We start from the raw sequence: 27,973 nt of genomic DNA, 5'->3' as shown, positions 1-27,973 counted from the left end.
TACATTTCGTCAGACATGTCAGAGCGTCCTTCGTTGTCAGGGGCGACCAAGGCCCACACTGGCGGAATTCAAGGCCGCATTCAGCATCCCTTTCACACTTTACGACTGCTGTACAGGCAGAGGCGCGCACCCGACTACATTCATGCCTCGTGGACGCGCACGAGGAAGGCGTGGAGTATGAGTTTTGAGAAAAGGAGGGGGCGCGCGCGTGCGCGACACGGACGGAAGGGGACGAACAGGAAAGGAAAGAGCCGCACATGCACGTCACTGGAGTAAACAGAGAAAACACTGGGACATATTTAATTCCCACAATTATTTATTCACCCCCGTTCTGGTGGGTCCCCGCGAAGCTCTCGCGGCTTAAAGAGCAACTTCCTCTCCTTCGGTCAACGGCTCTCTGTCGTCAGCCCGAACAGGAGGACTGACGCTGTCACACAGCCGCGGAACTTCCCGTCAAGACGCGGCGCGGACGAAAAGAGGAACAACCATCGGGTGTTGTCGAGCGGAGAGAGAGGACACACTCAAGTCCACACGGCTCCCGGGTAAAGAAACGGGGCTGTTGTCTTCCAGCTGGGGGTAAACAGTTCTGGTGCTCGGCTAATTAGCCTGCGCGGGTCCCCGCAGAGAGAGAGAGGGAGAGAGGGAGAGAGCAGCGCTGCTAGCTACAGCACCGAGCGGCTCGCACAGGGTGTGAGTGACTGAGGTGCTTGTTTTTACCCCCAATCGGGACATTTATCCCACAAACCGATGTTAGCTTTACCGATGGGAGCATTTTCCCGATAGCCACGCAACCCCACCCCACCCCGGTTTGACCCCAGCACGGATTCACCAATCGGGCGCTGTCCTAGGTCGGGGGGTTCCGGATCCTCCATCGCCCGGTCCAGCTAACTCCAGGCGCCGGTTCGGCCCCCCCTGACCCCTGCCGCGCCCGTCGGTCGCTCTGGCCGACCCTAGCCAAGACCGAACATGGCAGGGAACCTGAAGAAAGGTGGGGGGCTCATCGGAAGGATGATGAAGGATGCCTTCCAGCCACACCATCACCACCTCCACTCCCATCACCAGCCCGGGGTAGTGGACAAAAAGACGGTGGAGAAATGCTGGAAACTAATGGACAAGGTTCGTAAGTTTCATCCCGCACGTTGATAAGCAGTTGACGTTAGCTCGCCCGGGGATGCTAGCTGACCGAGGCTAACCAGTGGCAAGCTAGCTAACGCTCGGCGTCGCTAACGTTAGAGAGGCTATCGTCCCCAGAGAGGAGACGTGGTTAGCTACTGTTAGCTAATTGGGCCACCCAATATACTGTATTGTTTGGTACCGTGGGCGTGCCAGGCTCTGCTGTACCACAGTAGAAGACATTCACCATAAAGCTCACACTAACGCTGACCCAGGAAAAGAGCGACTTTGTTGTTCACATATGTTTGCACTCTGGTGTTGTTAATTAGTTAACGTTAGTCGTTTAGTAAACGTGAATATTAACACAGAAGGAAAGAGTGGGCTCAAAGACGTACATGGCTGTATAGGAATTATTTAGAGCAAATTGATGCTAATACAGGGGCTGCTAGCACAGCTTTGGAAAGTATCAAATCCTAAAGACAGAAAGAAAGGTGTCAATTTAACTAGACCCATATTTCTCTTTCACAGGGGAGACTCATTTCACAGCTTCACTTCACAGGAAGAAAAAAAGAGTCCGTAGCAGTTTGACCCCCAGTTTCCTGTGCGATTCACACAGCGCTACTTGAGTGCATAGGAAGACAAGACACTCTTTTGTGTCTCCTCTTCCTCTTTGAGGCCTTAGGTTAGAGCCCTGATGTTAAGAGACCAAGTCATTTTTTACAAAGCTATTATTAACGAACCGCATTCCAGTTTATTTTTCCTCCACTGTGGTGGATTGTCCTGCCGAGCGGTTCTACACAGTTGAGGATGTACTGAACCCAACGTAAATAAGTTGTGTCCTATTTTGTTACTCAGTCAATGTTCAACACAATCCAAAGAAAACTGGACAGTTGACATTATACTTAAACCACCTGCACAGTTGGGTTAGCATTCGCAGTTCTCATTATAGGAATAATTTATCATATATTTTCTGATTCAGCAGCTCCAGCAATGTAAAAAAAAAAAGTGGAAATGAAAGAGCAGCTTACCTTTTTTTTTAAAGACTTTATGAGCCGATGTATTTTTATTTCGCAAGATTTAAGACGTTTAAAATAGCAGCAGAGATATGGTTTGGCTTGGTCTAAAGGAAAACCACAGCCCAGAATATACTTGAGCACAACTCTCTAGAATGACAATGCTCTCCCACCGCCTTGGACTTTGTCAAACTCTATCAAAGCATGAGTAGAATTTTCTTTTCAGAGTTGCCCACAGACGTTCTTAAAAGTTTTGATTAATGAAGTTTAAAGCATTCAAGGTTTAAAGAGTATTTTATATTTTTGACCTTCACCTTTTTTTCCATGAAAAAGTGATTAATAAAGAAAAAGTTTTTTTTAAATTGGTCCAATATTGAGGGATTAATAATTTAATAGGTTAAAGTCTGCAAAAAGAAATCATCTACCTCCCACACTCTTTCAAGCTGGTTTATCTTTGAACGAATTAGACTTGAAATACAAAATGTATTCTTTAGTTGAGGATCCAGCCAGAATCAACCAAGACAGAATACAAATGGATATGAGCGAAGAAGACGAGTGGAATGCAGTTCAGCTTGCAGGCAGTCAACATTTTACTTCAAACCAATAGCCTTGAATGTCATTGAACGCACAGTTGTTGTGGCCTTGTACGAGTGCATGTATGCATGTCTGTTTGGCTGAGTTATGGGTTCAAGTCTTTGTATGGTCGATGATGATGATGTTAGTGTTGTTACCTTGGGAACAGTCTTATCTGGTCCAAGACATTACAGTCTAGACCTCTATTCTTTTCGAGGCCTAGACAAGATTTAAAGAAATGAGGGCGCAGTGTTTGAAAAGATACTGAAAATAGCTTTCAATTCAGTTGCCCGTGTACTCAAATCCCCGATATCGACCACAAGGAAATTTTTGAATACCGAAATGTATCGGAATCTGCTCAGTTGAAGTTCAAAGCCACTATGTAGCTTTTCTTTCTCCTTCAGTTGCATCTCAGTTTGACAATTGGAAGTGTTTTAGTCTCATGCAAGATGTAATATATGAAACATTCTGATAAGAGCCTTGTGATGGATGCATTTCCCAGTGCTGAAAAAAATCCATTTTAACTTTCAGTGTGTGACTGTCCAGTGGATTTTTTATGTTTGTTTGTACATCTGGATAATTTAAAAGTGAATGACAATGCCTGTGATCTATTTACACTATGAATAGAGAGGTGACCTTTTGATTTTCAGACACCAATGAACACTGCACACATTTAGCATACTGTGAAATTGGCACTGCTTAAAGTTTGGGTTTTTGGTAACATGGGTAATTTGGGCTAAGGAGGTTTAAGAGGTTACCCTTTTTTAGTCGGGCACCTATGGTGATAATAATGGCAAATAACTAGATATAATTATATAAATCAACCTTGGTTGATTTATATAAATTTAGAGGAACTGACGACAGATGGTATCAAATAGAAATGTGCAGTATGTGCAGACAATCTGCCACCATGTAATACTAAAGAATTTAACAAGCTTTGGCAAAGAAACACGAGGAAATGTTATTTACAATAAATGTTCTATCATGCATTAAAAGTAAACAAATATTCTATTTTGAATGATAAAGGAACAATAGTCCAGGCTTACATTGATTATTCTTCTCTCTTTCCAACACCACCACATCATTAGCAGACAATAATCTAGCCTGCTTCTACAAAAGAATGAGCCATGTCCTGTTGACATGCAATTGTTTGGTCACTAATGAAGCTGACAGACATGGGTCCCTGGATCTTTCAATGGAATTGCTGTGCCTCTGATCATGCTAATATGTTGGACATAAATGCACTGACAGTACCGATACAGAGCTTAATGTCAGAGCGAGGCGGTCCGCCAGTGTCTCCTGTTATGATCAATGGAGTGAGTCAGACAAAGTGTAGCAGTACAGTGAGATAAGTAAGAGAAGGTTGAACATTACTGAGGATGTAACACATTTGTGCAGTCTGGCGTATAAGCACGTAAACTGACCATCGAACGGAAAGTTCTGAATTACCACGTTCCATTCAGCGGTTTGTTTTGTCCCTAAATAATCATTTCTCTAAGAATTCTGAAGAAATGGAGAATCGCACATTGTGTCTTATGACGAAGAGGAATAACTCACGATACCATAAGGGATTAAATTTGTGTTTTATTCCAACAAATAATGAGCAAATCGCCACGGTTGACTGCGACAGGGCTTTCAAGGGCCTTCCTTGCAGTATTTGACTTTTATGGCCTCTTTATTCAGAATAAACTGTGCTTTGGCTCCCTGATAATACTCTGCACTAAAGAGAAGTGCATTAATGTACAAAAAAATAAATAATGTCTTCCTGAGAAGGAAAATTAATGGTTGCATTAAGACCTCTTCTCCCACCTTTTTTCTAACGTGTCTTCTCTTACTTTCCTCTCATCTACCTTACTTCCTGCACCCACTCCTTGTCTCTAACTTTTTCCTGTCCCCCCCCCCCTGCCACATCTTCCCCCTCTGCAGGTGGTGCGCCTCTGCCAAAACCCCAAATTGGCTCTAAAGAACAGCCCCCCTTACATCCTGGACCTGCTGCCAGACACCTACCAGCACCTGCGCACCATCTTGTCTCGCTACGAGGGTAAAATGGAGATGCTGGGGGACAACGAGTACTTCCGGGTCTTCATGGAGAACCTCACCAAGAAGACAAAGCAGACCATCAGCTTGTTCAAGGAGGGCAAGGAACGCATGTACGAGGAGAACTCCCAACCCAGGTATTGCTGTTAGTTCTCTGCTCTCTTCACAAACCGAATTGCTGAGTGCATCTGAAATGGGTGACTTTAAAGTGTTCAGTTTTCACAATAGTTGCCGTTTCATGATGACTTCACTCCTCAAATTCATCTATTCATTCATTCGGTTTGAATGTTTTCGACCACATAGGCAGAGAGGTAACGATTGCACCCATACCCAGCTTGCACTGTGGTTGTAGCTCAAGATGTACCAAAACAAGAGGAGAGAGGTGTTGTGGTTTTATCATGCGGAGCATCTGTGGTCAGAGTGACGCCTAATCTACAGCTGCCTCTCTGTCACTTTGTTTTTGGGCCTCTTGATGTAGTTTTCTTACAGAAATGCTCCTCTTTACAAATGTGCACAGCAGCAACATCTTTGTCTTTCTCACGCTTTGCAAAGCAGACACACAAGAGCAAGAGGACTAGAAATACTGTGTTTATGTGTCAAGGAAGTTGTGGATGTGTAATCAATGAGACATGCATCTTGTCTCCTTTTGTTTGAAAAAAACAAACAAAAGATGCTGAAAAGGCATTGTTTTGAAGATAAAAGATAGCACAGAGCACGGCAAGACAAAATGAAGTGTCTCTTAAGCACAAAGTAGTTGTGTTACTCTGGGTAGGCTCTGCAAGATGCAGACTATCTGCTGCACAGACTTGTTCTTACCTGCTCGGTTGTGTTTCTGCTCATGCAGCATTGGATAAATGCTGTCCGACATGATATTGACCAGGATTATGTCAAATATGTGAAGAATTAGTAAGAAAGCCCTCATTAAGTTGTCTGTGACTTTCATGAATATCGTGGAACAATATCAAGCATTATCCCAGTAAAGGTTCTGTGGGCCGACGACTTCCCGCAGGGTTGAGGAAAGGGAAAGAGGGGAGAGCTGTACGCCGCGTTCACACTGGACCTGGAAGCTAAGTGAAGTGAGCAGAAGCCTGGCTTCTTGTTCAATGAGCAGTTCGGCTCCTTAATGGAGCTAATCTGTCTTTCTGTCTGTGCTCTGGTTGGATACAACTGACATAGATGTGGAATACGTACCTAATTAAAAAACTATCATAGTAAACTGCAGTTATACCAGGCTATTTCTTATTAATATAGGTGAAAGACTTTAAAAAGTTCATTTATATCCTAGATGGTATATTGTTTAAATAATTAATTGTCTGAGTGTTTTATTGCTAGATTACTCCCTGCAAACATGAAAGTAGACCAGATGCCCCCAACAAGATTGGACTGAGGTCTGCGTCACGTCCAGTGTGACCTATGCAGTGGCTGTAAAGCTGCTGGGGGATGATAAAACAAAAGTCTCTTGTTTGAGCAGTTTCTTGGTCATCTTTTTTCATGAGGTTATAGTTTTTAGTTATACATCCTCTTCTTGTTGCTCAGTTCCTCAGTGAGACTATTTGGGCTGCTACTGTGACTTTAATCTTTTAGACAAAAAAAAAATCCCACTAAAAGGCCAGTTACAGAGAAGAGGAAGCTGTTTTAACCATGACCCGGTGGTTGATGTTTTTTTCTTTAGCCATTTTTAACTCATTGCACAAAGAGGCTGCCTTAAAAGAAATTCCTGGTTTAAGCAAAGGAAACCCACTCGCACACAGCAGCTATGCGTTACTTACAAAGACTGCTATTGTCTGTGTGGAGAAGCCAGTGGCAGCGACACTAACCAATGGGTATTGGCTCACTTAAGAAGGCTATGGAATAAACCAATGACGTGGAGCTTGCAGTCAAAGTATAAAATTATTGTGGTTATCTTGGTGGGTTTTTTCCACATTGTTGAAAAAGCGATGAGGAATTAAAAATGATATGGAAGCCTCTCTATTCTGATGTGGCAAATATTTATCTCACATTCATCAGCAGAATTAATACAAAATGTGCCCAACTTTAAATGTTGTTTTTCTCTCGTACGCGGGTTAAATATCCGAGTCCACTTCTCCCAGGTCTCAAGTTCAAAACCTGGATACTTCTGTTGTGTCAACTAGCAGATATTGTCATGTCAGAGTGAGGGTCACAAGAATTTCATGATGGTATGGTACGTACGTTTCGACTATGGCTTCTCTCGAGGTTTGAGCCTCTTTTTGTGTTGTTGTTTTGAGAGGAAATGGAGTTAGGGTAGTTAAGTAAAAGCTTTGTTTGCAACTCTTGACTTGTCCAGCAACTCGCGTGTGACTCGTCAGTTTGATAGAATTATGATGCAGAGAAAGGTAGGGTGTTGGATGATGTTCACTGTAGATGAGAGCGAGGATGAAAGCACGTCTGCTGACTGAGAGACTTAAGTATTTACTGTGACGGCCCGTATTCAGTCATAATCAATACATCCTTGTCATCACTTCCTCCATGTTTGCTTCACTTCCTCTTTGTGTTTCACAATGCACAAGTCAAGACATATTTAGGTGAGTGCGTTGACAAAGATCCATACACACATGAGTTGTGGTTTTATCCATATTTTACTGCACACCAAACTGTACATTTTCTTTAATATTTTGGCCCGGCTGGGTATTGGTCGTCAATGCCTTAACAGGACTGTGTGTAACATTTATGGTTTATTGTTTATCGACAGATATTGAATAAATTTTTGCAAAAAATGTTTTAATCAGTCTATGTATCTATAAAACGTAACGTTTTTCTTAGCCTAACAAAGGCTCTTTTTTTTTTTTTTTTTAGAAAGCGAGTTGTCCTCCTTTTGGTTTGCGGTCTTGCACCCCCATGTTTCTGTTAGTAGATGTAAGACGTAAGTACTAGAAAAGAATCTTACTTAACCAACGGCCTTTTGCATTTTACGCCATCTTAAGATAAGTGATACGTGTATTAAACGGACCCCGGTGCTAAATTGCTACACATCGTAGTATTGATAAACCCTGACGTTACAGGTGCCTTTTTATTAGTACTTTATAATATTTGCTGTAATTCTTTTTCTCTTTTTTCTCTGCTCTCGTAGTCGAGCTGAGCTTCTCATGCTACACACACGCTTAGACACGCAGATAAGTGCAAGCTGGTAGGCTGCTGTGGTAAAAGTCAACCAGGTGAAGGGAAGAATACTCGAGTGGACAGCAAGTATTTGAGAGTAAAAAGACAATACTTTATCACCACTTTGTTTACACAAGCACAGCATGATATGCCAAAAGCTCTTTTTTTTTTTTTTTTGTTGGATAAACATCTCTGCTTGGATAAAGCCGCCAAGAGGACGGAAGACAAGAGGAACACTGATACTCAACTGACGCTCCACTCAGAAATGTTTCTTTCTTTTTTTCTTTTTCCATTCCCTCCACAAAGGCCTTTGTAGAGGGACATTGCATTTGTAACAGTCACTGTTGCTGCTCTGTGAACAATATTTAGACACTGTTTCTTTTTTTTAAATCACATCGTCATGTACAATATCAAATTATTGCTAAGATCCTTACGAATCTTGTGAATGGAGGAGCTGAGTTGAGGAGTAGTTGAAAGTAGTAATTGAAACCATGAAATGTACAAAATCCATTGAATAAGCATACCGCTGCAGGTTGTGCACAACGTCTTTCAGCATTTCACCAAATCCACAATTTCAAACATACTCAGTTTTCCATCGTATTTGACAAAGACAAGCTTTAGATCTTATTTTTTTAGCTTTCAACAAGTGAATATTTCACCAAATACCGAAAGGATTGATATATTTTCATTTCATTTTTGGAAGACACTACAAGACATTTATGATTACATGATTTATGACAATAATGTTGCTGCCCTACTGCACAAGCCACAGAGCAGGGCAGGTGTGAAAGACTAGTGTCGCAAAGTACTTGACTTCTGTTTTTTTTAGAAATGACTTGTAACCCCTGGTGAAAAGGTTCAAATATTTATTTGTGTTGAGTAATTCACGTGTTCTCCAGTTTTTATCGGTTTTAACACGGCCCCTTGTCTATAGCCAATGTAATGGTTTAATTACAGAGTAATTCCATGGAAGTGTCGATCAAATTGTTTTCACTCCTCCGTTGGTTGAACCAGATGCTGCTTTGACCTTTCTGTGAGGCTATGTGTCTTCCTGGGCCGAGCTGCAATTGCATCCTGACCAATGTCCATGTGTCCAGTTGATCACAGGAAGTGGTGTATTGCAGAAACTGAGCAGTAGGTCGGTGAGACTGGCACGCACAGGCTTAAAAGGAAGCCATCTTAGAAGGGAAGCTGCACAAGAGGAGCACTGCATGCAAGTTGTGTCCAATTTCCTATTGATGTAAGCGGATGGAGGTCAATTGTTAGATCTTTAGATCATTGTGTGTTCAATTCTGATATACGGGGCTTTGATGATGAGATTATAATTGAATCCTGAGGTCCCTGGAGATTCTGTTTTGAGTCATTTTTATTAGTATTTGCATTATATCATTGTAAGTTTACCTATTTCTGGCTTTTGGACTTAAGCGTTAAAACCACTTAGACGTGTCACCATTGACTGAAAATTGTGATGCATATTTTAAAGGCTAATCAATTCAATCGTTTTTTTTTTAACCGAATTTATTGGGAATATTTTTTTAGCCTGAGACAGAATAAATTACCAGTTAAATCCACACTTCTTTTAGATTTTTACTCAACAATATATTAGATCTATTTGTCCTTCCTCATCATGACAACATTCAGTGGGTTTATACATGCTTAATAAGTCACTGTTAAAACTGTAAATATGCATACATCCAACAGTTAAGAGATTTGAGTGCACAACGAACGTGCCAAATTACGCCCCAGTGTCAAAGAACTCTTGATACGTGCACTGCACACCTCGCATGAGTCCTTTCTTTGGAACAGGTGCTTGCACTGTTATGTCTAATGATGCCAACCATTTATGACTGTTTCTTGTTAGCACCTGGTTGTCTTTACATTTGTGTTTTGGATATAATTTTTAACAATTATTTGTTGAAGTAGCTCGGGTCACGGGTTGCTAATGCTGTCCATCATAGATTTAAAAAAAAAAAAAAGATGAATAACTGAAATTCACAACATTTCATAGTGCAGTACCTCTGGTATTTGCAAATGTCATTTTCACCCATTTCTATTTTTGGTTAATCAAGAGTGCGCCGTCGTGAAATACGACTTCCTATTTTTATGTTAACGAACGTTCCTGCAGAACAAAGGTTGACTTCTATTAGCACGGCACTACACTTTGACTACATAAACCCACTTTATGACGGCTGCTATGATGCAACCCTGCATGTCTTTGTTCAGAGTTTTGAATGACAAAATGAGGTAACCCAGCGGCGGTTGTAAATGTATTACAAGAGGTAGTTTGCATGAATATATCTAACTGCAGGGCTACATTTGGAAAAAGTTTTTTTTTTTTTTTTTTTAAGTTTTAAAGGTAAAACTTTTACTACATTTGAACAGTTGCATTGTTCAAAGTGGTCTGATGCATATATTTTCATGTTTGCTTGGATTTGACCTGAACCCTCTTATTTCCCCACCAACTGAATCTCCTGCTATCAAGCTGTCTAAAATAAATAAAAAAATCATGGATGTTTTATGTTTGCATTTTTACCAGCAATGCAATTATTTAGAGCAGGATTCTTTGGCCCACAGGTTGACTTGAACTACTCAGCATTTTAAACTGAGATTTAGCACCATTGGCTCATTCTCAAGTTGATTTATGGTAGTGTACAGCAGATTTGACTTTTTGTGCCTAGCAGCCAAAAGGCCTCCAGTGCTGGCAAAGGAAAAAACCTTTTTCTGCGGATGTTTCAGCTTCAATTAAATGTGCTTAGCTTGGGGCTTTAAGTGTAGATATTCACACACACACACAAATAGCAGAGCAACATGGTTATTCATGTCACAATGGTATCCGTGAGCAGCCAGCTCATGTAGTCCTCACAGTATTAGATTATGGTGATTAGCATGACGCAACCCACTGGCTTCTCTGTCCCTCAGGGTACAACAAGTACTTGCTGTTTATCCAGACAGAGATAAATAAGCACAGATAGGTATTTAGAAATTACTAGTTGACTGTGTTAAAAAAAGGTCTGTTTTAGCATCCTTATATTTTCTTTCACAATAAGCTGGGCTAATCTAATTGACAAGGTAGGTAGTGTCTTTGAAAGAGATCTGATTAAAGGCACGGTTGGTGATAATCTTAAACTTGTCATTTTTGTGTTGAAATTCTCATTGCATCCTGACGGCCATCAATAATTCAAATACGCTTACAAAAACCAAAGGAAATAACTTTATCGCTGACACAGGACCATCTAATCATTTTATACGACCCAAATGTAATTATCAGACCTGCCCACCCCCACATTTTCACATGTGTTCACTTGTTGCTCGTCACTGGAGCCTTTAACCAGATGCCAGCTGGACAACAGTGTGTGTGCTGTCATGGCTGCTTCTTGATGAAGATATATGGCACTATGATATGGATAGGATGATCCAGAGAGTTCAATTTATTACTTTATGATGACTCGAGCAAAACGTTAAACACATAATTAATTCAGTGTGTTTCCTTTTAGAGCAATTGCCTTTATTTTTAATATCTGTGTTTGTTTTATATGTAACATATTGTTGAATTCAAATATAGATTACATTAAAATGGTTACCCAGGGTTACGCCTTTCCATGATTCTACATTTTACTGGTCTGTAAATAGTTGTCGTCTTTATTAAGGTACTCAATCCTGATTCAGCTTGGTTAGTTCTATAAATTGTTAACTCCTTCTTGGTAGCTTTGGTACTGTGCTCAGTTGGTGTTTGATCTACATTTCCCTTTTTGGCTGGAGCGCTAAACATAATACAGCTGCATGATGATATGACGGCTACTTGTGACTCTGCCAATCCAGACAGACTCTCATTCTGTAAGCTTGACCCTTGCTTGCTGGGCTGCGGCGCTTCAGCGCAGTGCGGGGCTGGCTTCGCTACTTTATCAGAGCCGGCAGGAAACAGGAAGGGAGCAGCCAGCTGCCAGGTCGAAGGTCAATCTATAGCATGAGGGGGGGATGGTGGACGACAAAAAAACCCAATTGGCCTGTGGTCTGGGGTGTGATTTAAGAATGAGTGAAAATAGAAAACACCTTAGACTTGTGACGATACCAACACAGAGGAGGCCAGCGACCCGTTCTGTGTGGCTGTGGCCCGCTGGCTCGACTTTGTCCCTCTCCGTGCCACACAGACGTAAAGAACAGTAATGGTTGTAGGCCCACTCGCTGCTGCCCAGTACACACACACACACACACACACACACAGTACAGAGCAAGTATTGTAGGATGGAGAGGGACACAGACTAGGAGAGTGACGGAAAGATGCTAAAACAGATATCAGCTTGTCCTGTTACATGGGAGATTAGATCCAGACCTGTATCTCTCATAGGAGTTTCAGATTAATATTCAGCCAGCCTTCTGTAAAGCTCTTTCGATCAAGCAGACCGAATGAAACCCAACAAAGCCCTTCATTCACTGCTCAAATCTTGTGCCAGAGACAGCGGTGCCACCCTGTAGCCATAATGCCAGTCAAACCAGGGTTCACTTTGAAATGCATTCTTTCTTGCAACGGCAAACATCCGTTTATGGTATGCAAGAATTTGTGCCCAGAGAAACTGACCTCAAGTGAGAATCTTCAAACATATCATTTGCGTGTGGTTGACTTGGAAATATCATTCAATGTTTTGTTCAATGAATGGATTTGAACGTCGCCAAACCACCCTAAATATTGAAATGAGATTCAATGCCTGTCCCCATCTGATTACCCCGTAGATGAAAGTCGAGCACGAGGCTTCATCGTAACCGAGGAAAAGCACAGGGTCGACGGGAGAATGAATGAGACTGCAGCTATAAGGCTCAGTAGGTCACAGGGGTTAGGAGGGAGAAGAAACAGAGGAAGACCTCCTGCTGAGATGTTAGCTGCTGGAAGGAAAAGAAAAAACCAAACAAAACACAGACGTGCAATGTCACAATCTGCGGTGGCTGTGGAAAGGGAAGGACGACGTCAGCGGCTCCCGTTCCTCAGGGAAAGAGCCGGGAACAGTTCAAAGTCTAATTTTCCACGTGGCGTCACTGATGAGGGTTGCCCTGCCCTCAAAGACATTTGCTGTAGATTTCCAGTAGCTAGACGTGTTCAAAACAATAGATATACAGCTGCAAGAAATTCACTGTTTCAGGATCATTTACTGCTGAGAGGTCGTAACCGCAAAGATTTTTTTCCAGTTTGCAAGCATCGCATTTTCTCTTTTCAGTCTGCTCCTCTGACGGTAAATTAGGTACACTTTTGGCAGGTTATCAACCGACCGTAATCTTATTTATTCATCTTGTCTCTGTCGTCCTTCCTCATTGACTTTTCCCGCTCCGCTCATTGGGAGCACAGTGCGGCGCTTTCATCGCTGTCTCTCTCGCGCATGTCAATTCAACCTCCCCGACAGCCGAGCACAGTCCCGCTCTGTGCTGCCTCATAAATCATGTCCTCCTCACCCATAACCCCCCAATGCTGTGGGAGGGGGGAATGGTGACATATTGGGCAGCTGCGTGGTCTCCTTTTTTTTTTTTTTTTTTTTGTTGTGCCCTGCCCTCTTGCCTATGTCTTTCTGAGTAATGCGCTTCTCATCTTCCCTATTATGTCATCTTTCTTTCTCCCCCTCCTGGCCTTCAGTCCTTTACTGTCCTCTGTGCTTGTCGACCAGTCTTTTGCAGCTGTATACTAGCAAGTGCTGGCCGCTCCCCCTCAGTCCATCTGTGATGGTATTATACGCCCGTAAACCCTGCTGTGCTGTGTCCCGGGATGTGGGTTATTTTAGAAATGCGTAAGAGGCAGAGATCTGGCCTCGAGGAAAATGTTTTTTTTTTTAATTGCATAATTTAGAAATTATATTTGAATAAAGTTGTTTTTAAAGGTACGGTTAAGCATTCACGGGGCCTCTCGTGTCTGTCAGAACCCAACTGAGTTTGCCTTGTGGAGAAAAATAAAAACTATTTTAGCATTGCCTCAAGCATTTCTTTTCTCGGAACTAATACCTTTTGGTATGAAACCCAACCACTCCCACCGAAAAGATCACGTTCTTCACACGCGTCATGTGGCAAGATACTTACATATATATATATATATATATATATATATATATATATATATATATTATATATATATATTATATATATATATATATATTATATATATATATATATTATATATATATATATATTATATATATATATATTTTATATATATATATATTATATATATATATAATATATATATATATATATATATATATTCATATTCATATTCTTTGGTGTATGCATTTTGTTGTTGTTGTTGGTGAAAGGTTAACCATTAAGCCTCAAAGTGTCAATGATTTTGAGTTGAGGGATATTATCAGACATCAATATGCGCAAATAGAGATTCCGCTTCTTGACTTGCTGATGTGTTCCTGCTGTAGAATATAGATTCCTTGTTATCGTACTGATGTTTGTTTCCTGCCATCAGGAGAGCAGATTACTAGACGTTGGGATTTACCAGGTCTGTCCTCCAGCACCGTCAGATACCACTCATCACCAGGTGGTGATCAATTATCCTCTTTACCCCAGCGTCCAAGACATACGGTCGCATCTAATGAAACGACCACAAAGTCAATCATTGAGCTTGGCCTACGGCCTTCTGGTGCCGTGTGCACTCATTCACTGCCCTTTGCAAAAACACATTTTTTTGCGGTCCATCCATGATTAGCACAGATGTCCAACAACAAAGCACCACTTTGGTTCAGATTATGCAGACAGTTATGCAGCCATGACCCGGTGATTCATTAGAGCTTATTGTTTTAACCTGATGCCAATCTTGGTAGATAATGAAAAAACTATAGTGAATGTTAGTAATAACCCTTTAAACATCATCATCATCATTCATACAACCCATCGGTGATACACAGCATATGCTGTACCATCTGATCAAAACATGCCAGGCTAATAAAACACCAACCTTGTTCTGCATGTCTTTCTCAACGCTGCTATATTGGCTGATGACGTTGTGGACCTCAATGTAATGATCGCAAGGTGTAATCTCACACCCTCCTCCTTATTTCCACAGGCGGAACCTCACCAAGCTGTCGTTGATCTTCAGCCACATGCTGGCTGAGCTGAAGGCCATCTTCCCCAACGGTCTGTTTCAGGGCGACAACTTCCGCATCACCAAGGCAGACGCTGCAGAGTTCTGGAGACGCGCATTCGGGGATAAGTAAGCCCAATTCTATTCGCGTCTATATATATATATATATATATATATATATAGCATTAGTGTTTCCAAACTGGCTTTCTGGAACCCCTACGGGGTCCCTTACAGGTTGTTCCAAAGAAAAAGATCTTGTTTTGCTAAGTAAGTATAATTGACATCTGAGAGTAATAGTTCCCCTCTCCTCATTCTTCTCATATTCTTGCATATTTTCTCTACAACAGAGTTCTGGTAACTGAATGAAAAGCTCTGTTGAGGTTTGTTTGTTTTTTTGGGGGGGGGCGGCATCATTGACATTTTAAACAGGGAACCGTGGTCTCTACAATCGGACATATTTTCCCAGTACTACGTAATGGTACGGCTCATATATCTTATATTTCTCTATAAATACAAGTCCATTTACCATTGGTTTGGATATCTGCTGTTTTCTTTAAGGCTTGCATCAGGTTAGCGTTCATGACCTTCAAAGCTCTATTTGGTATGTACTATGTACTATGACTTATCACAATATCACTTACGCAAAATAGCATTTCCTTTTTCCCCCACTTATCTTTAATCAGTGACAATGCCTCTTCACTGCATGTAGAGTATGCTGCAGGGCAAATGAAGGTTGTCTACATTTAACATTTAGTACAATTTTATTAATGCTGTTTTGATATTCACTTTCACTTTTTTCAAGGTGACGTCATGCATTTTGTTTTGTGTGTCACAGAACGATTGTGCCTTGGAAGGTGTTCCGTCAGTCTCTCCATGAGTTTCATCCCATCAGCTCAGGACTCGAAGCCATGGCCCTCAAGTCCACCATAGACCTCACCTGCAACGATTACATCTCTGTCTTTGAGTTTGACATCTTCACAAGGCTATTCCAGGTAGTGACACACACACACACACACACACACACACACACACACACATACTTTGCATCGTTTTACCAGTGTTATTGTTTGCATTGTGAGATATTTATAGTAGAGAAACCTGTCATCCTTGGTGGAATGTAATTAATGATCAAATGGGACTACAGTAAATTACAGTAGAATACAGTAGATTTCCTCTACAGGTTTACCACCCCCCCGACATATGCAGGTATAGAAGAATCAGCAGCAGCAGGAAGGAAGGATTTGAAGAAAAAACAATTGAAACGACATAGTGGGGGGGGGGGGGGGGGCAGGTTTATCGGGCTTATTCATAGTATTTAGTACAGACATTTAACACACACTACAATATGAAAACCATACACGTTTCATACCAGGTTTACTTTAAGCCTTACTCCGTGTTTTGTGACAGGCTTAATGAACCCTAAGCAGACTACAAACACTTTTTAAGACACTCCCTCACACAGAAGTCTTCCTCTAAATGTCCTCAAATGCAGAATAGGAAGTGAGGCTGTGGCCTTTGTGTCTTTTGTATGCATTAGAGTACTAGCAACTTCAAAAGTTTCACGGAGTACATTTTAGGCCGAATGATGTTCAGACTCACACATCGATAAACATGATTGTGTTTTAATATCAGTTCAACACTTTTTAGTCAAGTGAACCAAGCAGGTTAATTGATGTCCAAAAACAACAACAAAAAGTATACCAAAAGAAGTACAATTAGGAGATGCTACAGTATCTACTAATACTGTCAAAGGAATGTGTGTTTGCCATGCCCAAACACATTACCCTAAAAGGTAGAGAGAGATCAGACACAACAAGGATTACATGTTTCCATTAGCTATGAAGTATCATCAATTATTTAAAAATTGCTGTTCAGCCCTTGTTGTTTTGGTCAAGCAGTTCTCAAAGAAGGAAACATAAAATTGACTTATCTCTGCTTTATATACAATATGGGAAGCAGTCTGCCTTTGTCTCTCTAATGTTCCCCTTTCTGTAGCTCCAGATGGCATCAAATAAGTCGCGTTCCATTATTCTGCTTTTTACTCTGCTTGAGCCAGGTTAAAGTCATTGGAAATCACACTCAAATTCAGTAAATTCAGTTTCCTCCCTGATGCGATATATATTCCTCCCTTGCTTTGCTCATACTGCGATTGCTGTGCCCGTGCACTCGCACATCCGATGAGTCACCCGTTCTGTTTTGTTTTGTATGTGTAGCCTTGGTCGTCCCTGCTGCGGAACTGGAACAGCTTGGCAGTGACTCACCCCGGCTACATGGCCTTCCTCACCTACGATGAAGTCAAAGCGCGGCTACAGAAGTTCATCCACAAGCCTGGCAGGTGAGAAACGTGTTTGCCTACGCGCAGATGCACACACCTTGTAATTCAAATTCCAAATAATTACGTGTCATGCTTTGATGCAACAGAGCAACATGCTTCCGGTACCTAGCATTACTGGCCTGATTGTACACTGGAGGCTGATGTCATTGTTTAGACTTGCCTTGTGTACTCACTGACATTCACGGGTTTGTGCTTAACGTGAGAATTCTGAATGTGTAAATAACAGCTTACTGTCAGTAGTGATCAGTTTCCAGTAACACACCACTGGTCTCCGCCCTAAATACTCCAGCTAGTGTTCTAACAAAGACAGGCTTCTTTGCATGGGTTTATTCAATACACTTGATTTTAATTAAATAATTTCCTGATGAGCAATTATTAACTTGTACATTGATACTAGGAGGCAGCCAATGTTTACTGCTGTGAAGAGTGGCTACATATTTCGAGAATGATTCTTCCACTTGTAGCTACAGTTGCGACTCCACTTTAGATTAGATTAGACAGTGTTTACCTGTTAAACTTTGCATATCTAAGGTTCATTGATAACTAACATTGTAATTGTAGTTACTTTTTAAACATCCCATTTGTTTCTCAAATACTGATCAAAATGCATTCAAAAATGGGTTATCAATTATTTGTATATTGGTTATGTAGAAAGCATTCAATTTGCTTTGATGTTTCTTATGTTCGAAAAGATTTTTTATTTTTTTTTGATCATGCACCATATCTCAAATTAGATTTTATCTTGTTGCTATGTGGCCACGGGGATGTGCACATGCTTATCTCGGCGTACAGATTTGCACATTGAATTTATTTCTTAAATAGGTAAATTCATACTTGAATAATGTGATCATTAGTGTACACCATGTGGGACACAACCTCCTCCCTTAGATCACATATGGTCTGTGTAACAAAAGGTGACACAACTCCTCCCTAACTTCTCGCGTCTCTCTCCCCAGTTACATCTTCCGATTAAGCTGCACACGGCTGGGCCAGTGGGCCATCGGCTACGTCACAGCAGACGGAAACATACTGCAGACTATTCCCCACAATAAACCCCTCTTCCAGGCCCTCATAGATGGCTTCAGGGAAGGATTGTGAGTCTACTTGCATTTTGTCTCGCACGCTTTTGTCTGTCATTTTTTTTCAGGGACTTCCTTCTCAACCTCTGTGTCTGTGTGTTGGTCTCCATTTTACGCAGTTTTAATAAATGATCAAGTCGAGCTTCCTTTCATATTTAGGGCATTGCTTTTTCTGCCATTTCCCGAAATGTCGTTCCTTTCCCACGAGCATGCCTGTCTGTACTAACTATGCAGCTCTGCTTTGCCTCCCCTGATTGAATCTGTCTTTCAGCTCTAAACCAATCCAGCCATATCCTATTGCCTGTTCCCATCATTCCACTGTTATCATGACCAGGATAAAACTGCTGGTTTTGAATGTGCAGATCAGTTAATGGCTGAAACTCATTTTTTTATGTCCCCGTTTATTGGTTGGTTTAATGAAAGCTATATTCGGCCTGCTCGTATGTGTAACCAAATCCTGCTTTTAAACTAAGATGGCCTGTAAATATATCCTGTATCTACAAAATAATTATACCTTGGTAATTACACTAAGTGACTTTGTAATACAGTCACGTACTGTACATGCGTCATCTTGGTGATGATGTCAAAACAAGTTGCCAGTTGCAACAAATCCACTGAACAGATGTTTTTTATTACTGCAACGCAACCTGTTGGTTAGAACATTCAGTATAAATATATTAACTAATTATAACGAGAACTTTTCTTTTTGTCTCCAGCTATTTATTCCCTGACGGCCGGACCCAAAATCCAGATCTGACCGGACTGTGTGAGCCTTCGCCTCAAGACCACATCAAAGTCACACAGGTCAGAGCAGAAGCTTCTCGTACTGCACCCTGTCTTTAGTATCTTGTATATTCTACAGAATTTTGTTGTAAATGTCAAATGTATTTTTTTGTAGAAGTAAGGTTCTCAGTTAAGGAAAAAAAAGTTTTTAGTGCATTACCTAAAAAAATGTTAACAGTTTTCTAGTGCATTACCAAAAGAAAGCAGAAGTAGAAGATATGATGAAACACCACACAGGAACTGGGTTTGTTAAAGGTTAAGTTGCTGTTTAACTAAATGTATTTCTCTCTAGAATGTTCAGAGTATTTGAGTAGATTCTCAATTTGCTTGAGCACAGGACTGAAACTAAAAATCCGCCCCCGCGTTTGAACTTTGGGGCTCTTTCCGAATGATCTCGGATTGCGTTTGTACCGTCTTAGGTTACTGTGTTTTGGCCACTGAGAGCTCATTTTTGTCTTCTTTGTGCCTCAGGAGCAATACGAGCTGTACTGTGAGATGGGCTCCACTTTCCAGCTGTGCAAGATCTGTGCCGAAAACGACAAAGATGTGAAGATTGAGCCCTGTGGTCATCTCATGTGCACCTCCTGTCTCACTGCCTGGCAGGTAAGCGCGTGGGTGGATGAAACTTAGTTGAATCTCATGACTCATACCTGCAGAGAGGAGAACTCCCCGCTCAAGTGTTCTCTCTGGGGATGTAACGCACATGAGCTCATTTCATCTCTGTGTTGTGCTGTATCTGCCTCTCCTTCTGTTCCAGGAGTCAGAGGGTCAGGGAACGGGATGCCCCTTCTGTCGCTGTGAGATTAAGGGTACGGAGCCAATTGTGGTGGACCCCTTTGACCCCAAAGACAACAGCGGGGGCTCCTGCAGGGGCATGTTTGGGGCCGAGGGCGCTCCGTCACCCAGCTATGACGACGATGATGACGACAGACTTGAAGACCCCCACCTCATGATGAGCAAACTTGCCTGCACAAAGGTAAAATTGTGGTCAGATCTTGACTTAATTGAGACAAAAGTTGGTCTTTAAGGTTTCCAGTCACGACACTGAGCAAGCCGTTCTGTTTTTTTCATAAACAATTGAGGCACTTTGCTTCGTTTGTTTGACCCCCTTTGTGCCACTCTTCAAGTTCTTACTGTCCTCGTATGCGCTTTGTCCTGAGAGACCCCCCCTCTGTACGGATGAATCACGCCGTTTTCGCTTTTCATGAGTTTCAAGCTCATGGCTCATATCTCAAGTCTTTCGTGGTGCCAAAGTAGCATTCTCCTATGCTTCATTTTTGTGCCTCTCAGTTTATTAGTCTGCTTATAAAGGAGGTGAACCCCTCCCCCCCGAGATCACACACACTTTGACGTGGTACCTGGTATTTTTGGCTTTCTTAGCTGACCCCGCCCCAATTCTCATCTTTGACCGTTTCTTTAGATGTACACTACGACGTACGTGGCTGTACTTCATAAATAATAAAGGGTGTATTATATTGTCATAGGCCTTCAGTTGTAGGCACTGCATACAGTGTTAGTTTAACCATCAATATGTTCTAATACCTGGGAAACTGCTCTGAAACTTCTTCAGAGACAGAAAACATTAGATCCAGCTCAATAACTTAACTGAGCCAGTACTTAACACAATCTTACAATCTTAGCTACGCCTAATTTTTTTTTTTTTTTAAGTTAGCTCGACAGTGGATCTCTTGTATGATGAAAATGTGCCATTAGACAAATCCTGATGGTGTGTATTATTTCCTGTTGATCCAGGTGGAGCGCCCCCCTTCACCGATGTCCATGGCTCCTCAGTCCTCTCTGCCCCCTGTGCCGCCCAGACTGGACCTGCTACCGCACAGACCTCCAAACCCCCCTGGGGCTTGCAGCCCCGTCATCAGTAAGGTAAGTGAACACATTGTTAGGGCAAGAGGTGATATTTCAGAACAAATATGTTCGAGAATGAACCTTTCCCACAGTCACACATCATCTTCCGTGTGTGTTTTCATTGTCCAGCTTGTGTCTGGAGCGGTGTGTCATAGCAGACAGGATATTGTGCTGTTAGAAATAAAAAAAAATCTTTCATTTTCCATTGTTCAAGTGCTGTCGATAAAGGCACTAAATGCGTTTACAGTGGTATTGTGGCTAGACGGATTATTTCTGTCTTGGAACATAACAACACGGAAATGTCTTTTTCAGTGTTGTATATCGTCTGAATGAGCTCCCTCCGTCTCTGCTTCTCCGCTCCAGGCAGCATCTCACCACAAAGACAAGCCTCTTCCCCTCCCCCCGGCGCTGCGGGATCTACCCCCGCCTCCTCCAGAACGTCCCCACACAGCCGGGGCGGCTCCCGATGGGCGGCTACAGAGGCGGCCCCTACCTTGCACCCCCGGGGAGCCCGTTCGGGATAAGCTCCCCCCAACGCCCCCCAACCGGCCTCTGCCTGAGTGGAACTCTCGTCCCGTTCCCAAGGCGCCCATCTCTGCTTCCTCGTCGTCGTCTTCCTCCTCCTCCTCCTCCTTCTCCTCAGCTTCCTCATCCACCCAAGTCTCCGGTCTGGGAGTGGACCTTCGAGCAGGTGTCCGGGAACTCTCCAACCGACACTCGCTCCCCTTGGCGCTGCCGTCCGCTCTGGACCCGCGGTCCGACTCGTCCAAAAACAACAGCTCCCTCAGTCTGGACCACCAGCTGGTCAGTGACACCACAAAACACCACAACTACCGTTTGGTTTGACATGTATTGAAGACAATTCAATTATGAACGTGAATGATTATAGTGGCAACCGCGAACTTAAATAAGGTCAAACACCATCTAACAATCCGTTACTGTTCAGCAAATTCATTCATTAATTTTTTAGCTGAGTCGCTGTTACTGTTGAACTTTTTGTTGAATCCATAATGTTCACATGCACGTTAGATTGTTAAAGAAGTATTGAGCATTTTTAGGGCCATGTGTATTGGCTTTTAGAGTTAAATAAAACTTAGCTAATATAACTTGTACATAACTTGTAATGTTAGGTAAGTGGAGGCCAGCTGTTTTCCATTCTTAAGGCTTGAGAGACTCGAAATAGTTCCCACTTATTACAATAACCTCAGTACATAAGAGCACACGTATGTCCATTGGAATGTCTGTTATGTGTTGTGCTAATGATTTCCTCTTCCTATCCTGTTAATGCGATGCTAAGCGGACCAGCTGCTGCTACCAGCGCCATGTAGTTATGGCAAACACCGGAGTTTCTTCTAATCCAAACAAATACAATTCATTCCCTCAAAGCCAAGCTATTGCTTCAATGTGATCAGTATTTGGTTTCAGGTTTTTTATTTTTTAGTCTTTTTTTTTAGTCTTCCTTTTTAAAGTTTGCAAGATTACAGTTTTCTGCTTCCTTAACAGAATTCAGTGGCAGTCGCAGATTATGACAACCCCAAAGTGAAGGCCTCATCCTCAGCCAACGCCATCTACTCAATGCCACTCAGGTCCGTTGTCCGGCCACTGTAATGTAATGCGCTTGTTTTTGCTCTAAACATTTAGCATTTTTGTGTTTATACATAATATAAATCCCTATTTACAGTTTTTCTGTAAATAATATTTTTTATTTTGTTCTCAGAACTTCTACAGCCCAGAGGCCGCCGACAGGAGAGGAGGCCCATGAAAGTGAGGAGGAGTCCGAGTACATGATCCCGTCCTCCCGCCCCGTCCTGCCCCCCCTCACGGCAGGACCTGTAGGGGAGACCCCATCAGTCCCAAGACCTCCGCAGCCTCTGGCGGTGCTCCCGACACAGACCCAAGCTACTGCACTCAACTCGCGGTATTCCAGACACTCGATGGAGTCGCTCCCAGAAGGATTTTTATAACAGCTTTTAGGACTGTAAGACTGAGACTCATGGATGGTATTATTGTTTTTTGTTGTTGCAGGATGACACTGGCTGAACTAGAGGATGGGTCTCAAATGTTTGAAGCCATGTACAACGTCCAGCAAGCCGGAGATTCAGGTATTCATCCGTCTTTGGATCATGGCGGGGACTGGCACAGCTTAAATGAACAGCCACCGTCACTATTTGAAACCTTGATGTGTCCTTGGGGCAGACCTTTCGCTCTTACCACCCTGCAAACATCTCTCATCTCATGTGCTAATAAGTTGTTCTCAATCCATCCCAGACTATTCAGAGTTGCCCCCTTTAGCAATGACCAATGGCACAAGAGAAGTAGACGAGGACGGGGAGGAAGAAGAGGATAACTGCTACGATTTCCCCAAACCGCGGCTGCCAATGCCCACGACCCGGCGGACCCTTTCAGAACTGGGCGGGTCGTCTTCATCCTCTTTATCTTCCACGTCAAGCTCATCCTCCACAGCTGCTTTTAGCCGCCTTTCTCTAGATTCGGATGCTGGAGCTGCAGCACGTAAGTATATTTGTTGAGGCAGAGCTTGTTTTTATTAATGATGAGACTGGCAAAATACTTGCTGTCATTTTGAAAAAGCCATGTTTGGGAAAAGGAACGTTTTTACTTTAGCGTTGCCTAAATCTAACTAGGCTACAGGAGGACATTCTTCTTTGTGTTAAATAAAGGACATCTGCTGCTAAAGCACCACTTGTGGCTTTCAGAAACATTTAGACCCATACATACCATGAGGAAAGTAGGAATCCCACTCTGCAACGAATTGGCTTTTGACACTTAAAAGCCACATTTTAAATGAGTGATGGCAGTAGAAAATGGTGTGTCTAATGTTTCATATTACTTGCATGTAAAAATGTGTAATGGCATTAGCAGCCTCTTATTTCAGCTACTTACCGTCCAAAAAGGTAAGATTGCGGAGGTGTGGAGGTTTTAATGCCGCATTTAGTGGCTTCATCCCAAACTGCAAGCAAAGGTAGGAAAGGGTTTATTTCTCTCCGGTATCTCCTTGTAACTGTGAGCTGACATTTGGCACCTAAACCGTTTGAGTGCCGGCTGTCTGAGTGTTCCACTAAAGACTTGCACTTTTACACCTGAGGACCAATTAAATGGCTCTTAGATAAGCCAATCTCCCAGATCATAATTGGGACTCTTCATGAGTGCTTTGTGAAAGGTTGCTGGGGTGAAAATGTTAACCTGTTCCCCTATACATACAGTGATGTACAAACACGTATACAGACTTATTACAGACAAATAATCAGTGTGCGGTTTGCCCCAGTTGCTCAGGATGCTTCGATGCTTCCTTTTCACGTTGATCTATATTGACTTGTTGATCTGTTGAGGGGTCCAGACCTTTTTGACTTTTTTTTTATAAAGGTGTTTACATTCACTCTCGCCTCCTCTTCAGCCTCTTCGGAGCCGGTGGAAGCACCAGAGAGACCTCCGAAGCCGCTGCCCAGAAGGATCAACTCGGAGCGCAGACTCAGCCCCGTCCCGCCCGTCCCTGCTCCACCCAGTGGAGCAACAGCAGCAGCAGCAGCAGCAGGAAGAGGAGAAACCAACCCCCAAATCAGCTGCGAAATCGAGCACCTCCTGAGCGAGGGCTACTCTTACCAGGACATCCAGAAAGCACTGATGATTGCACAGAACAACGTTGAAATGGCTAAAAACATCCTCCGCGAGTTCGTCTCCATCCCCTCCGCCGCACATATCCTCACATAGCACGCTGCCCCGTGCGTGGCTCCCTGTTCGCTCTCTCTCTCTGTTAGCTAAGCCCGGCCTGGTAGGGCCGAGGTCGGCACAGCCCCGGCCCCCCAGGCCCATTAAGCCTGCAGCTCTACCTCCGGTGCCGGCTGGCGCCCGACGTCCCTGTGGACCTTTCTAACTGGCTGTTACACCAGTGAGCTCGCGGCACCTCTGGGACTTTGCGCCCTGCACTCCATGCGCTTTCAACAGTGTCTGGCCTTCTTTAAACCGCTGCAGCGGGCCTCTTTGTTTCATGGACATCTCTACGGGGGAGGGGGGGTTCTAAGCATGCGCGGAACCATGACTGGACGTCAAATGGCTCCAGGCTTTCGTAGGACTCCGGTGACAGGTTGTCATTTCACAACACCTCACAAAAAAACTAAAAGTGTATGTCTAATATGAAAATTTAATATATGAGTAAATATATATTAAATGTGTGTAATATATACAGTAGGTAAACGTAACTTCAGCTTTGAAGGTCGCTGTTGGTACGAGCGTTATCGGTAGCCGGGGACCATTTTGAAAAAGGGGCTTCAGGGGCCGTGAGAGTGTGGAGAAACAAGCGGGAGGAAGAGTCGGACGTCTTCCTCTCCGGGGTGCGACGTGGCGTCAGTTTAGAAGACGTGCTGCGGCGCCTTTTCATTATGGATTCAGTCTGTTATGGCCTTTCGATGAACAATGTTGCTTTGGTACCTTTTATTTTTTTTATAGAACATGCTTGTTTCGTCGTGTTGTATTTTTCAAAGTAGCATGGCGATGGTGTCAGGTCCGGGACTGTTGTCTTGGCAGTGTGTGTTTATATGTGTGAGTTTTGTGGCCGTGAGCATGCACGTGTGTGTGTGTGTGTGTGTGTGTGTGTGTGTGTGTGTGTGTGTGTGTGTGTGTGTGTGTGTGTGTGTGTGTGTGTGTGTGTGTGTGTGTGTGTGTGTGTGTGTGTGTGTGTGTGTGTGTGTGTGTGTGTGTGTGTGTGTGTGTGTGTGTGTGTGTGTGTGTGTGTGTGTGTGTGTGTGTGTGTGTGTGCGTGTATGCGTGCGCGTGTCTGCCAGACCTTCTCCTCATGACCTTCTCTTAAACGAACCCCTGTGTTCCTGAACAACATGAATGTGGAATTGCAGTCGGTATGCTCAAGCTCTGCACACGCACTACTGGGTGGGCGGGGCCTTGTGTAGCTGCACAGCCTGGCGGGCAGATTATCAGTGGACGTAATAATGTTGACAACCCCGCGGTGCCAAACGAGCTTGTGTTGTGTGATCCGTGGTGGCTGAAACGTTTTCATCGTGTCTTTTGTCGGCCCAGTGTTATGAAACAAAAAAAAAGGTGACATTGATTTACTTGGGTAATGTTTTATTGTAATGTGATCACACATATTGTTATTCTAATTAATTCAGAAGTGCTTCACTGCTGCTACTATTGTTAGTGCTAAACAATTAAGCCTTAAATGTACATTTGTGAATATTGTGTTTACCAGTCCTGTTTCTTTAAAGTGACGGTATCATCCACGTGTCTCTGGTCAGTAATGTAGCAAACTCGAAAGTACAAACGGCTCGGGAGCCTGCAGCCCTCTCAAGCCTTCAACTCTCCAGCGTTATAAACTTATAAATCTTTTTTTTTTCTTCTCTCTGCGACTCTGCGATACAGCTTACAAGCTGCTTTTGCGATGTTTATTATTATTTTGTGATAGATTCAGGCTTCTCTTTCACGTTATTCTCCCTTCTCTGTGGCAGCCCCCCCCCCCCCCCCCCCCCACCCTCACAGACCGGAGGTGACTGCAGAGGCTTTTTGAAAAAGTAGGCTACTAGAAGAGCCACCTCAGGAATGATATTTTATCTGGACAAGTGGCGTTCACCCGAGCTGTCAAAGCCCAGAGGAGAGCGGCTGTCTCCTCGCTGAAAGCATCCACTCGATGAGGCCACACAACCAGCCAGTTGCTTCCTTACTTTTTGTCCCCATTGATCTCGCACATGTTCATTTTCTTTTGAATGTTTGCGGGACTCAAACAGCAGCTTAATTTCCAGGTACTATGAACGAATCCGATAAATAAGTGCACGAAGCTTTGAGGTACATGTACGTGAACCTCTCCCAGCATATGAAGAATGTTTTTTTTTTTTGGGGGGGGGGGGGGGTTTAAATCATGTTGATAGCAAGTCATCACTGGCTCTCTGCGGCCATCCTCCAGTGTTTCCTCCCTGTACAAAGTTGCCTTTAGAAACCGTGAACCAATGCGTGCTTTGATACTGTCACTCTAAAGAAAAAGTATATTGTGCAAAATTGGTAATAAGAACAGAGAAACTCTTGGTTTTATTTCATTTTGCATTCCTGTACGTAAGTATTTTGTTCCCAAAGGTTTTGTTTACTTATGTGAATAATTCTGTGAGCAGTGCCATATGTTGAGACATCCTCACCATGTTTAAAGGAAAGGCCATGATGTTGAAGACAATTTGTTATTGTTCTGTATCCGGTGATCTCAGCAGTGTTGCTTGTATTAATCTGTCCTCTCTGCCTTGTTAGTCACATCAAGCCTCATTTTGCAGCACAAGCGCTGATCTGGGATAAGTTTCCATCACTTCGTTTTTCTTACCAGAAAGATGAACCAGGTCCCAGACCAGCACGCAGCCTCAGCTAAGCTAAATGGTACCAGCCAGTTTCCTTCAGACCCGGTGTGAAGGCACTTCACCTTTCTGCCAGAAGAGGGAGCTGTTGTTCCATGTGGCTTTTCATCAGTACCAGTCATTCAATAACTTTTTGATGTTTTTTAAAGCTCATATCACTTTGGAAGTATGCACAGTGCTGTTAATAAAATAAGTAAAAGCTACAACATGTATTTCCTCTCTACATGGATATTGCAGTAGTAGTAGTATACAAATATTGTCTTTAGAACAGAAAACACACCGTAGGATGTTCGAGCAATTGGATTTAATCTTGTGCTATACTTGAATAGTGAATGTATTTATTGATCACAGTCTTTAGCGATTTAATATGCAGATATTGAACAAGAGGGGTTTTGAAACAAAATAAACAAATTCTCACCTCCAAATTAAAATGCCATTGAAATTGCTAAATGTATTAGATGTAAACTCTGAAAATATTGGCTTTTTATGAATTTCTTTGACATACTGTACAATGGCTCTGCCATTCAGCATATTTAAAGTTTTAGTCACCTGGCTTAGAAACATCAATGTATTTTATTAATTCTAACATACTTGACGTTGAATCTTTGCCCTATTTCTGACATTCTATATTTTGATTG

The 27,973-nt window shown here is 42.7% G+C and overlaps 1 protein-coding gene across 1 annotated transcript; it reads left to right on the top strand.

The window, feature by feature from the left end:
• The first annotated feature begins 202 nt into the window (after nucleotides 1-202).
• Nucleotides 203-27,888, top strand: cbl (Cbl proto-oncogene, E3 ubiquitin protein ligase). Its single transcript, XM_037449786.2, has 16 exons — nucleotides 203-1,116; nucleotides 4,626-4,873; nucleotides 14,899-15,045; nucleotides 15,752-15,908; nucleotides 17,130-17,251; nucleotides 18,208-18,345; nucleotides 19,047-19,134; nucleotides 19,585-19,716; nucleotides 19,871-20,089; nucleotides 20,866-20,994; nucleotides 21,340-21,780; nucleotides 22,480-22,562; nucleotides 22,694-22,894; nucleotides 23,002-23,078; nucleotides 23,245-23,487; nucleotides 24,389-27,888. Exons 1-16 carry the CDS (start codon nucleotides 967-969, stop codon nucleotides 24,700-24,702), a joined length of 2,889 nt encoding a protein of 962 aa, XP_037305683.2. The 5' UTR covers nucleotides 203-966; the 3' UTR covers nucleotides 24,703-27,888.
• The last annotated feature ends 85 nt before the right edge of the window (nucleotides 27,889-27,973 follow it).

The sequence above is a fragment of the Pungitius pungitius genome, chromosome 3 (genome assembly GCF_949316345.1).
Source record: "Pungitius pungitius chromosome 3, fPunPun2.1, whole genome shotgun sequence".
Lineage (NCBI taxonomy): Eukaryota > Metazoa > Chordata > Actinopteri > Perciformes > Gasterosteidae > Pungitius > Pungitius pungitius.
Note: the sequence above shows the minus strand (reverse complement) of the source record. Positions and strands in the feature narration are given on the sequence as shown.

Excerpts from the sequence above, each read along its gene's own strand:
- cbl (XM_037449786.2), top strand. The coding sequence starts at position 967 with ATGGCAGGGAACCTGAAGAAAGGTGGGGGGCTCATCGGAAGGATGATG. Across the intron at positions 19,135-19,584 it reads ACCACATCAAAGTCACACAG|GAGCAATACGAGCTGTACTG; the intron begins GTCAGAGCAGAA and ends TTTGTGCCTCAG. Across the intron at positions 20,090-20,865 it reads GCAAACTTGCCTGCACAAAG|GTGGAGCGCCCCCCTTCACC; the intron begins GTAAAATTGTGG and ends CTGTTGATCCAG.